This window comes from Osmerus eperlanus, chromosome 28 (assembly GCF_963692335.1).
Source record: "Osmerus eperlanus chromosome 28, fOsmEpe2.1, whole genome shotgun sequence".
NCBI lineage: Eukaryota > Metazoa > Chordata > Actinopteri > Osmeriformes > Osmeridae > Osmerus > Osmerus eperlanus.
The window spans coordinates 1,124,085-1,136,342 of record NC_085045.1 but is presented as its reverse complement, the minus strand read 5'-3'; the positions used below and the strand labels follow the sequence as shown (position 1 = coordinate 1,136,342).

The 12,258-nt window shown below is 50.6% G+C and overlaps 1 protein-coding gene across 3 annotated transcripts in view; it reads right to left on the bottom strand.

The window, feature by feature from the left end:
- Positions 1-198: 198 nt before the first annotated feature.
- Positions 199-12,258, bottom strand: part of hsd17b4 (hydroxysteroid (17-beta) dehydrogenase 4) — a 92,984-nt gene continuing 80,924 nt past the window's right edge. For 2 of the 3 annotated variants that reach the window (XM_062454943.1, XM_062454944.1), the window contains exons 2-22: positions 10,653-10,686; positions 10,525-10,546; positions 10,259-10,305; positions 10,047-10,131; positions 6,881-7,068; positions 6,349-6,440; positions 6,059-6,083; positions 5,785-5,913; positions 4,062-4,198; positions 3,634-3,870; positions 3,477-3,528; positions 3,220-3,291; positions 2,950-3,053; positions 2,697-2,762; positions 2,396-2,465; positions 2,144-2,250; positions 1,770-1,856; positions 1,595-1,681; positions 1,200-1,338; positions 693-820; positions 199-601 (exon numbers count right to left, since the gene is read on the bottom strand). In XM_062454943.1, coding sequence (XP_062310927.1) covers positions 512-601; positions 693-820; positions 1,200-1,338; positions 1,595-1,681; positions 1,770-1,856; positions 2,144-2,250; positions 2,396-2,465; positions 2,697-2,762; positions 2,950-3,053; positions 3,220-3,291; positions 3,477-3,528; positions 3,634-3,870; positions 4,062-4,198; positions 5,785-5,913; positions 6,059-6,083; positions 6,349-6,440; positions 6,881-7,068; positions 10,047-10,096 — 1,860 coding nt within the window. In that variant the 5' untranslated portion in view covers positions 10,097-10,131; positions 10,259-10,305; positions 10,525-10,546; positions 10,653-10,686 and the 3' untranslated portion in view covers positions 199-511. Of the gene's footprint in view, positions 602-692; positions 821-1,199; positions 1,339-1,594; positions 1,682-1,769; positions 1,857-2,143; positions 2,251-2,395; positions 2,466-2,696; positions 2,763-2,949; positions 3,054-3,219; positions 3,292-3,476; positions 3,529-3,633; positions 3,871-4,061; positions 4,199-5,784; positions 5,914-6,058; positions 6,084-6,348; positions 6,441-6,880; positions 7,069-10,046; positions 10,132-10,258; positions 10,306-10,524; positions 10,547-10,652; positions 10,713-10,912; positions 11,021-11,267; positions 11,322-11,950; positions 12,116-12,258 lie in introns of those variants that run through there. The other variant, XM_062454942.1, reaches the window with a different exon arrangement.

Here is a 12,258-nt window from a genome sequence, read left to right as displayed (position 1 = left end):
TAACCATTAGTATCTCAACAGCTTAGTATGTAACAAACAGTATAAGTACAAAGTAGCAGGTTATAAAAATCACTCGGAAATCTGTTCACACAATCACAATTCAGTCAGCCATGAACCCTGATCAGTATGAAGTATATTTAGTATCAACAGCATCTACAAATCACCTAAATCAGTATAGAACATACAGGAGACGTGATATTCTGTCATTTTGCTCCTACTGATGTAGAACACAACTGGACAGGTCAGATTAGTGCAATTACTGCCACCTCAATGAGCTGGGGGGCGGGGGGGATGGGTGAGTCTCAATAGTTTAAAGCAGCATCCTCTCCCCTCTGTTTGGGACTGTACGACACAGTATGAGGACTAAGGACCTGGGGGGAGAGGGTGTATGATTGCTTTCCCAGGCAGATGTTAAGATGCTGTATCCAGAGCTGGGTAGAGATGTTGTTTCCATGTGGGAGAGGAGGCGGACCCAGACATTGTCCCTCCCCTGCATGCTGATTGGCCGGGCTCACAGCTTGGCGTGGTCTTTGAGGATGACTTCCAGCTTCTGGCTCAGCATGATGTTTCCTCTCATCTTCAGCTTCCCAGAAAAGAACGCCTGGAGGAACAGGTGAGTGAATGAATGAATGAGAGAGTGAGTGAATGAGAGAGAGAGACAGACAGGTACAGAGAGAGAAACAGACAGGTACCTTCTGAGGGTTGAGTTTGCCCTGGACCACCTCCATGAAGTCCTCGTCAGACACGGTGATGGTCACGTCTGTCTTGCCGCTGTAGGGACCCTGGTGCAGCGCCCCTGAGCCACTCCTCAGGTCTATAGCTGGGGGGAGGAGGGGGGAGGAACAAGAGGAGGAGGGAGCCAGGAGGGGAGGGAGGGAGGGAGGCAGGGAGAGAGAGGGAGCCAGGAGGAGAGAGAGGGGGAGAGGGGGAGGGAGCCAGGAGGAGAGAGAGGGAGGCAGGGGGAGAGAGGGGGAGGGAGCCAGGAGGAGAGAGGGAGGGAGGCATGGGGAGAGAGAGGGAGGGAGGCATGGGGAGAGAGAGGGAGGGAGCCAGGAGGAGAGAGAGGGAGGGAGCCAGGAGGAGAGAGAGGGAGGCAGGGGGAGAGAGGGGGAGAGAAAGGAAAGAGGGATATCATCAAGTATCCTACATCATTTTACTGTAGTCAACAAACTGTGTGTGTGTGTGTGTGTCTGTCGTACTCCACTGTGCTGTGGTCTGTCCATCCTTGGTGATCTCCCAGCCAAACACAGCGTTGACTTTCTTCACCAGCTCCGCCCCCTGAGCCTCGATCCTCCGGCCGATCTCAGCAAACACCAGCTCGCTCTGCAGACTTCCTGTCTGGAGGGAAACATAACGACCTCAGCTCAGGTGTGTGTGTGTGCACACAGAGATGGCAAAAGTACACACATCCTTCACTCAAGTAGAAGTGCCGACTACACTTTCACAAAACATTGATATTTTCAAATAGCTTTTTTCTTTCTTCAACCTTTCAAAACAAATTTAGACTTTTTCACACACACCACAAAACTTCTAGTTTTTTAAAAACTTTTTTTCAACCTTTCAAAACTTTTTTCAATTTGTGTGTGCAGAGTACCTGGGCGGGGGGATCAGCAGAGGTGTCAGCTGCAGGGTGGAGGTCTACATAGGCTCCAGTCAGCACCAGAGCACCTGTCTCCTCCACCTGCACACACACACACACGTAGATAAAACAGACCTAGATAAACCAGGAGCTAGATAGTCCTAGCAGGGCTGGATGGAGCAGGACTAACCTTGCACTGGATGTGGATCCTGTCTCCCTCCTTCCACATCTCTGTCTGTAAGGACTGACCTGGCAGGACAGGCTTCACAAAACGCACCTGAGGAGGAACAGGAAGGAACAGTTCAGGTGTGTGCCCTTCCCCAGGTATGAGATGAGAGGGGCGGTCAGCAGGGCTGGTTAGTGACCAGGTGGTGATTGGCTGCTCACCTGGATGGCCTTGACCCTGGCAGGGCTGGTTAGTGACCAGGTGGTGATTGGCTGCTCACCTTGATGGCCTTGACCCTGGCAGGGCTGGTTAGTGACCAGGGGGTGATTGGCTGCTCACCTTGATGGCCTTGACCCTGGCAGGGCTGGTTAGTGACCAGGTGGTGATTGGCTGCTCACCTTGATGGCCTTGACCCTGGCAGGGTCGTTGTTGCCATACTGCTTCAGGACGTGTCTGGCAGCGAAGCCGAACGAGCACAGGCCGTGTAGGATGGGAGTCTGGAACCCTGCACACACACAAGTACCACAGTAGAGTAGAGTAGAGTTTTCCTGGGAGTTTTTCCCCTCGTCAGGGTTCAGGTCTGTGGGCGTGTGTGAAGCCCTCTGTGACCTTGCGTGTAAAAAAGGGTCAGAACAGATGAAGCTGCTCACCTCCCATGGCAGCGAAGCTGGGGTCGATGTGGAGAGGGTTCCAGTCTCCACTCAGACGATACAGGGCAGCCTGTAAACACACACAATCACCTTCACCACAGTAGAATCACACCCACCACAGTAGAAGCACATCCACCACAATAGAACAGGTTCCGCACAGTAGAACCACATCCCAAACCGCAGAAAGAATCGAGTACAGGCCAGGAGACAGAACAGGAATCGTTTTACACAGTGGGAATATAATAATGTGTCAATTTTCAGTGGCTGTCTGTGGTGCAGAGGAAGTGCCGTTGGTGCTGACCTGGTCTCTGGTGGTCTGGTCTGTCATCACTGCATCGGGAGCTCTGACTGGGGGTGCTGCTGTGGGCTAGGGAGCAGGGAGGTGGAGAGAGGAGGAGAGGTAGAGGGGAGGGATGTGGAGAGGAGGAGGAGAGGTAGAGGGGAGGGATGTGGAGAGGAGGAGGAGGAGGAGGAGTAGGGAGGCATCAGGACAGCTCAGTTTCATCCTCATTAAAGAGCAGCTGTAACAAGCAGAGGTGTTTGAAGTGAAGTACCTTGGCTTTGTCTGACGCCCTCTTCCCCCCGAAGCCTCCGGCACCGACGATGAACAATGAGAACTGGTTGAAGCACAGCAGCTCCCCTCCACTGTACGTGTTCACTGCAGACAGACAGAGAAACAGACAGACAGACAGACGAGGATTGAACACTGCACTCACATATCTGTCCTCAATGCTGAGGTGAGTTGAGGGGAGAGGAGAGGAGGAGAGGTGGGCTGAGGGGAGAGGAGGAGAGGTGGGCTGAGGGGAGGGGAGAGGAGTGTTTACCATCCAGGAGGATGACGGCTCCAGACCCCTTGTCCAGAACATCAGCTATGGTGGCCTGGGAGGTCAGGGTTCCTATTGGACAGACAGAGAGAGATCAGTCCGTGTTCTTCACAGGTGATCACCACATAAATCCATGATAAATAACAGTAGGAGACACACTATAGAGAGTATAGTAGAATATAGCAGGGTACACTAGGGCATAGCAGTGCACAGTACAGTATAGTACAGGACAGGTATAGTACAGGACAGGTATGTACCTGAGGTGGGCAGAGGTTTGAACAACTCCAGATACTGCTCACCATGAAGCAGCTGTAGAGACACACACAAACAGTCAACACACACACACAGTCAACACACACCACCAAACACAACAAGACACGTACGTATGTGTATACGTGTGTGTGTGTGTCTGACCCTTGTGAAGTCGAAGGCCAGGCCCGGTACTGAGTCCAGCCCTCCGTCCATCATGGCCGCCTGGGCAGGGATCACCCCGAAGGAGGGCAGGCAGCTAAAGTCCTGGTGGCCCTCGTACAGGAAGTGCAGCTGGTCAGGGTCGCTGGTGGACATGCCCACCCCCAGGGCGTACAGGATGCACTGGGACTGGGAGAAGGAGAAGCTCGTCTCCGGGAGCTTCTGGCCCACCGCCTCTGCCTGCGGGGAGACACCGGGGGGGGGGGGGGGGGGGGGAGAGACATCGGGAGGGGGGGGGGTTATTTCAGGTACGATCCGTAGGTCAGCGACTGCCGTGTGTGTTCATGTATTCTGTCGTGTTATTCATTCGTAGGCGGTGTGTATATACCTGTGTGTGTATATTCTCTGTACCTGGGTGTGATCGTACTTACAGGATTGATCCCTGTAGACACAGAGGGAGAGGCGGTGGGGTTGGGGCGCACCAGGCTCGGGGCGGAGGTGGGGTTGGGGGCTACGCCCTCATCCGACTCGAGCTTGGACAGCACCTCTACCAGCGTGTTGATAGACTCTGGACACACACACAGAGACACAGCACAAAAGGAAAACGGTATGATTATGTGAGAGATGAACAGGAGAGGAGAGAAGGAGGAGAGCGGAGAGGAGAGAAGGAGGGAGGTCTGGTTCCAGTCACAGGAGAGGAGGAGAGAGAAGGAGGGAGGTCTGGCTCCAGTCACAGGAGAGGAGAGAGGAGGAGAGAGAAGGAGGGAGGTCTGGTTCCAGTCACAGGAGAGGAGAGAGGAGGAGAGAGAAGGAGGGAGGTCTGGTTCCAGTCACAGGAGAGGAGAGAGGAGGAGAGAGAAGGAGGGAGGTCTGGTTCCAGTCACAGGAGAGGAGAGAGGAGGAGAGAGAAGGAGGGAGGTCTGGTTCCAGTCACAGGAGAGGAGAGAGGAGGAGAGAGAAGGAGGGAGGTCTGGTTCCAGTCACAGGAGAGGAGAGAGGAGGAGAGAGAAGGAGGGAGGTCTGGTTCCAGTCACAGGAGAGGAGAGAGGAGGAGAGAGAAGGAGGGAGGTCTGGTTCCAGTCACAGGAGAGGAGAGAGGAGGAGAGAGAAGGAGGGAGGTCTGGTTCCAGTCACAGGAGAGGAGAGAGGAGGAGAGAGAAGGAGGGAGGTCTGGTTCCAGTCACAGGAGAGGAGAGAGGAGGAGAGAGAAGGAGGGAGGTCTGGTTCCAGTCACAGGAGAGGAGAGAGGAGGAGAGAGAAGGAGGGAGGTCTGGTTCCAGTCACAGGAGAGGAGAGAGAAGGAGGGAGGTCTGGTTCCAGTCACAGGAGAGGAGAGAGGAGGAGAGAGAAGGAGGGAGGTCTGGTTCCAGTCACAGGAGAGGAGAGAGGAGGAGAGAGAAGGAGGGAGGTCTGGTTCCAGTCACAGGAGAGGAGAGAGGAGGAGAGAGAAGGAGGGAGGTCTGGTTCCAGTCACAGGAGAGGAGAGAGGAGGAGAGAGAAGGAGGGAGGTCTGGTTCCAGTCACAGGAGAGGAGAGAGGAGGAGAGAGAAGGAGGGAGGTCTGGTTCCAGTCACAGGAGAGGAGAGAGGAGGAGAGAGAAGGAGGGAGGTCTGGTTCCAGTCACAGGAGAGGAGAGAGGAGGAGAGAGAAGGAGGGAGGTCTGGTTCCAGTCACTCACTGGGGCAGAACAAAGGCAGCAACTCGTCTCCTAACAAGCTCCAGAGGAGGAGGGTACAAAGCCATGCTAATGAGGCCTGGTCCTCCAGGGATCGGCTCCCCCACAACGCAGCGCTCCTGCGAGGGCAGGGCCAGCGAGGGAGGAGAGGATAAGCATCTCTCCATCTCCTCCAGTCTGGATGTGACCCCGAGGCGCTCCCTCCTCACAGCTGCTTCTGCCTTCAAACACGGGGGCGGGGCCTCATTTGCATCGTGTGTCTGGATGACCAAGTCGACCTTGTTTGTTCACTGGAGAGATATCTCTTTCCCTCTCACCCTGCTTTTCTCTCTTTTAGCATCTCCTTTCCATATCTCCCCATCTGCCTTTCACTCTCCCTGTGCCTGGCTGTGTGTGTGTGTGTGTGTGTGTGTGTGTGTGTGTTGTGTGCCTGGCTGTGTGTGTGTGTGTGTGTGTGCCTGGCTGTGTGTGTGTGTTACCCTGGATGTTAGCAGGCTTGGTGGCGTTGGTGAAGTCACAGATCTGCTCCCACTGTTCTCTAACCCCCTCAGGAGACATGCTCTGGTTCTTCTGCCTCACGGTCCGGCCCTGAGAACGCTCCCAGCGCACTGCTCACGCACACACACACACACACGCACACACACACACACACACACACACACGCGCACACACACACACACAGGTTAGGACTGTTCAACAGTGCCCAGGGATGAAAACACTAAATATTCCTACAGCAGAAGCTACTTCACTCACGTTTCCCGATCCAGCCAGCTCCAACCTGGACACACACACACAGAGGGAAAGCAAGGAGCGGGCTGTGAAGGCCGCAGTGTGACTAACACCACTTGGATAAAAGACACCCTCGTGACGGACGAGTTAGTAGAACACACACCTTCTGTGTCTCCGCACAGGCTGACACGTCTCAGTATGACTCATCTATTCACGCACACCAGCTATTCTGGTCTCTCCTACAGGATGCGATGCTACTGGAGGACTAGGACTGTCGTGGTGGAGGTCAGAGGTGCTTTAGGTACGTTGCTCACCTCAAACAGGCCTCCGGTCTCCTGGCACTCGTCGTGACACAGCCAAACCACCAGGGGCGCTACGTACTCCGCCTTCAGAGACTCCAGCAGGTCTGCAGCGGAGGTGGGTGTGTGTGTGTGTGTGTGTGTGTGTGTGTATGAGGTGGGTGTGTGTGTGTGTGTTTGTGTATGAGGTGGGTGTGTGTGTGTGTGTATGAGGTGGGTGGGAGTGTGTGTGGGGGGGGTGGGGATACAAGTCAGTACATGCAAAACAGATCATACAAATACTATCAAATACCCACAGGTGTCTGGTGTGTGTGTATGTGTGTGTGTCTGTCTTACAGTTTCTCCTCTGAGAGACCGTATAACATGATCATCATTATGCGACAGATCAACTCAAATCATAAACACTGACCCAGATGTGTTTGTGTGTGCACTCATGCATATGCTGATGTGTGTATTTATTCATGTCTGTGTGTGTACTGATATGTGTGTGTGTATATGCCTGTGTGTGTTAACGTGTGTGTGTGTGTGCAGACATGAGCGTACTGACCAGGGGGCATGACGGTCTGGGTGAGGCGGGACCCTGCGGTGGGGGCGATGGTGTTGCAGTGGATGTTGTACTTGCTCCCCTCGATGGCCAGCGTGTTGGCCAGGCCCAGCATGCCCAGCTTGGCCGCGCTGTAGTTGGCCTGGCCGAAGTTCCCGTAGATCCCAGCCGCAGACGACGTCATGATGATCCTGCGGAGACCAGACGCACGGTGACGCCCCGGCAGTAACCCACGGCAACAGCCACGACGTTGACGTCTAATCATAATATTTTTAAATAGTCATAGTAATAATGACGATCATTTAGTAGATGCTGTTACGCAAAGTGAGGTACGGGGGGGGTTGAGTTTGCAAGCTTATCTCCGGTCGAATGCCCTACCGCGGAGCTACACCTTTCCCTAGCGACCGTGTGGTCAAGTTACAGGTGATCCACGGTTGATCTGCGGGCCTGTTCCAGTTCTCTGAAACGGCATGTTTTGGTTCTCCTGCTTCCTGGAAAGCTCCCTGATCATGTGACCTGACAGGGTTAGTATTGGCTGTGCTGGGGTGCACATGGTTCCTCCTGATCGTGTTAGAACAGACCCAACCTCCAGGAGGTGAGCAGGCGTTTCACAGAATTCACTGAGCACCGGGCCGTGGGAGCTGGGGGGCCTGTCAGGGACACACACTCACGTGCACACACACACACTGTCTTTCTCTCTCTCACACACACACGCACACTCTCTCACTCACACACTCTCACACACACACATACACACACCCACCCTTATTCTTTCTCTCTCACACACACACACCTTCTCTCTCTCTCTCTCTCTCTCTCTCTGCAGTGACCCAGAAACAGCCTCTGAGGGCTGTGACAGGGCAGGCAGCATGCAGCACTCAAACACGTCCTCACTCACGACAGACAGACGTGTCACAACACAGGAGAACCCAGACGCAGTGCCCTCGAGGGACGGCCCCCCCGGCCCTGCCCCAGCCCTCTTCCTGTTTCCTGTCTGTCTGCATGGAAGCATTCACACACATGAAGTGATCACCAACAAAATGTGCAAACGTGTACACACACACACACACACTCTTCCCCCGGCACCTGACACGTCCTGGTCTCATCCTGAATACAGCCCCGGAGCCCGACTTCCCCCTCCAAACCCGCCTTCCAGATCTGAGAGGTTTTGACAAGATGAAATAATGCGGTCATAACATGGCCTTGCCCTCTGATAGGCTGGGATGGAACTGCCGCCATATTACACCTGTCAAATCCGCTCAGATCCCGACAAGGACGCACAGTGGAAAGGGCTGATTTGAGTTAAATTGAAGAAGATTTTGTTTTATTTTTATATATACAGTTAGGTCCATAAATATTTGGACATTGACAAAATGTTCATCATTTTGGCTCTGTATACCACCACAATGGATTTGAAATGAAACAATCAAGATGTGCTTTAAGTGCAGACTTTCAGCTTTAATGTCAGGGTATTTACATCCAAATCAGGTGAACGGTGTAGGAATTACAACACATTTTATATGTGGCCCCCCCCTTTTTAAGGGACCAAAAATAATTGGACAAACTAACAAAATCATAAATCTAATTGTCACTTTTAATACTTGGTTGCAAATCCCTTGCAGTCAATGACAGCCTGAAGTCTGGAACCCATAGACATCACCAGACGCTGGGTTTCGTCCCTGGTGATGCTCTGCCAGGCCTCTACTGCAACTGTCTTCAGTTCCTGCTTGTTCTTGGGGCATTTTCCCTTCAGTTTTGTCTTTAGCAAGTGAAATGCATGCTCAATTGGATTTAGGTCAGGTGATTGACTTGGCCATTGCAGAACATTCCACTTCTTTGCCTTAAAAAACTCTTTGGTTGCTTTCGCAGTATGCTTTGGGTCATTGTCCATCTGCACTGTGAAGCGCAGTCCTATGAGTTCTGAAGCATTTGGCTGAATCTGAGCAGATAATATTGCCCGAAACACTTCAGAATTCATCCTACTGCTTTTGTCAGCAGTCACATCATCGATAAATACAAGGGAACCAGTTCCATTGGCAGCCATACATGCCCACGCCATAACACTACCTCCACCATGCTTCACTGATGAGGTGGTATGCTTTGGATCATGAGCAGTTCCTTCCCTTCTCCATACTCTTCTCTTCCCATCATTCTGGTACAAGTTGATCTTGGTCTCATCTGTCCATAGGATGTTGTTCCAGAACTGTACAGGCTCTTTTAGATGTTTTTTGGCAAACTCTAATCTGGTCTTCCTGTTTTTGAGACTCACCAATGATTTACATCTTGTGGTGAACCCTCTGTATTTACTCTGGTGAAGTCTTCTCTTAATTGTTGACTTTGACACAGATACGCCTACCTCCTGGAGAGTGTTCTTGATCTGGCCAACTGTTGTGAAGGGGTTTTTCTTCACCAGGGAAAGAATTTTTCTGTCATCCACCACAGTTGTTTTCCGTGGTCTTCCGGGTCTTTTGGTGTTGCTGAGCTCACCAGTGCGTTCTTTCTTTTTAAGAATGTACCAAACAGTTGATTTGGCCACACCTAATGTTTTTGCTATCTCTCTGATAGGTTTGTTTTGATTTTACAGTCTAACGATGGCTTGCTTCACTGATGGTGACAGCTCTTTGGACTTCATATTGAGAGTTGACAGCAACAGATTCCAAACACAAATACCATACTTGAAATGAACTCTAGACCTTTTATCTGCTCCTTTTCAATGAAATAACAAACTCCCATGAAGGAATAACATACACCTGGCCATGGAACAGCTGAGCAGCCAATTGTCCAATTACTTTTGGTCCCTTAAAAAGAGGGGGGCCACATATCAAATGTGTTGTAATTCCTACACTGTTCACCTGATTTGGATGTAAATACCCTGAAATTAAAGCTGAAAGTCTGCACTTAAAGCACATCTTGATTGTTTCATTTCAAATCCATTGTGGTGGTATACAGAGCCAAAATGATGAAAATGGTGTCAATGTCCAAATATTTATGGACCTAACTGTATATATTATTTATTTATTTTTTCTCCTAAATCCTATTTGCTTCCATCTCACACGCCATTGGAGGAGAAGGTCAAAGGGGAGGGACCTCAATTATTTTCCATCTGGTGATTGGACAGCCGGGGGGTTGGCGGGCGAGGAGAGGCTACGAACTTTGACCCTTGTCTTACCTCCCGAACTTCTGGTTCTTCATGTGGTTCCAGGCGGCTCTTGTGACCATAAAAGACCCTCTCAGGTGAACTCTGTGGATGAGGTCTGAAACAGGAAGTGACACACGAGAACAGCAAGAGGATGAGGTCTGAGAAACAGGAAGTGACATCGGCAAAGTCTATGCCGGAAAAAGGTTTGAGATACAGGTGAGAGAGAAAACTATCCTTCCTACCCCAATCCAAATCACTGGTCCTGCCAAAGGAGCGATCCCGTAGAATCCTTAGGACATAAGAGGGAGAATAGTTAATTCAATAATAGTAATAATAAATGTGTATATAGCAGACACTTTCATCCAAAGCGATGTAGAGGGACACCTGCAACCTCTTGATTCGCAAATTCTCTACCACTGAGCGGGCCCACCCCAGGTGTAATCCTGTTCTTATCCGGAATGTGGAAGGAAGGATAAAGCACCAAGTTGTGTCATCACATTCAACTCACCCTGCGTTGTTTACCACGATATCTGGAAAATAAACGTCAAAACGTGAGCACTCGTGTCTCCGAAAGACGCAGAGAACCTGAGCGTTCTTCAGAGAACCTGAGCGTTCTAAGACAGTCGGAGAACTCACCTATCCTCCCAAACGCATCCAGAGCACTCTGAACAAGCTTCTCTCCGTCTTCCACAGAATCTGACAACACGAGTCAAACAAAAACACCTTGTGTGAGCACGTCCCACGCGCGTACATGTCCTCCGTCCTGAGTCAAAACACCTCAAGACACAGAGCTGTTCGACTGCTCACTTGTCAATAACGACAAGCATTGTGCGTGTTAAAAAAAAAGGCAAACTGGCAGATGCGACGGAAGAGGTATTTTGGTTCTTACGACTTACCGTAGTTGGCAACAGCCTGCCCACCCAGGGCTTTTATCTCTTCCACGACTTTATCAGCAGCAGCAGAGCTATTCCCCCCCCCCTTGATGTCCCCCCCAAGGTCATTTACTGGGACAAAGAGACAACAGATTAGACACAGTCACAGATAAAACCACTGGCTCTTTAATATGACTACCCAACTTGTAAATGTATTCATTTTTCATTTGGCTGAGGGCGTTTTAATTGTGTTGTTTGTCAAAACGCTAAATGTAATCGTCGTTTTAAAGACTATGCCATAGAGGTCTAATAGTATGATGTCTTATCATTCATGTACGTCCTTATACATAGAAACCAATTATGTATACAGATTATTTACCAACAACCGAGGCTCCTCTGGCTCCAAATGCCAAGGCATACTCCCGACCGAGACCTGCAGAAGCACACGGATACTGAGTAAGCCTGCAACACAGTCTAGGTGAAAGCTGGGGTTTGGTGTACTTAAAAGGCATGTGTTAGATTTGCGAACTAGCGCTTTAAATGTCATGTGCTGCACTGTTGATAGTTTGTCCTACATCGGGGGAAAAAAGAAAAACGCTATGCCCTTTCACACAGTGACGGAATTAACAGAACGTACTTTGCTCGGGACGAGCGTTGTGCAGAGCGCAATATCATGACTAGGCTTAAGGACTGTGTAACCGTGACATTGACACGATACGGGAATAAATTTGGCAATGCCGTATATCAGTTAGGTAGCTGTCAATCTAGATATCAGATGAAACCGTCATTGGGATTTTGGTGGGGTCGTTCTCGGTAGCGTCGTGCTATCTTGCAAGCCTATGGGCAATAGCTAAACGTCTGAAATGTATCTGTTATATAGTTAACCGTTTTGTTGTTCTAGCTAACAAGCCAGCTATACATGCATTTATAGAAACGTAATTTGTGTTGTAACCCTGTCATGGCCCTGACTGTTAATACTACTTCTGCTAACGCTGCTATGTCTAGCTAGCTAAGGTGCATTGGTAGAAGTTATGTAGCAAATGCATGCCTGCATATACTCACCTCCACCCGCTCCCGTGACAAGCACAACTTTTCCTTCGAATGTCAAAGGGACAGACATGATGACAAACTAGCGTGCGTTGTAAGCAAGCTATGGGGTCTTTCCGACTTGTGTTAAGTTGTCTAGCTCCCAGGACGAACTTCTGCTCTCCCTCACTTCCGGGAGGAGGACGCTGAAAACTATCCAATCACAGCACACAATCTAACCCTTTAAAGTGCAGGTGGATTTGAATCACGTTGCATCGCAGCAAATTGGCCTAATCATAAAATATACAGTAGAACAAAAACATTTGAATATAAAATCTGTCATA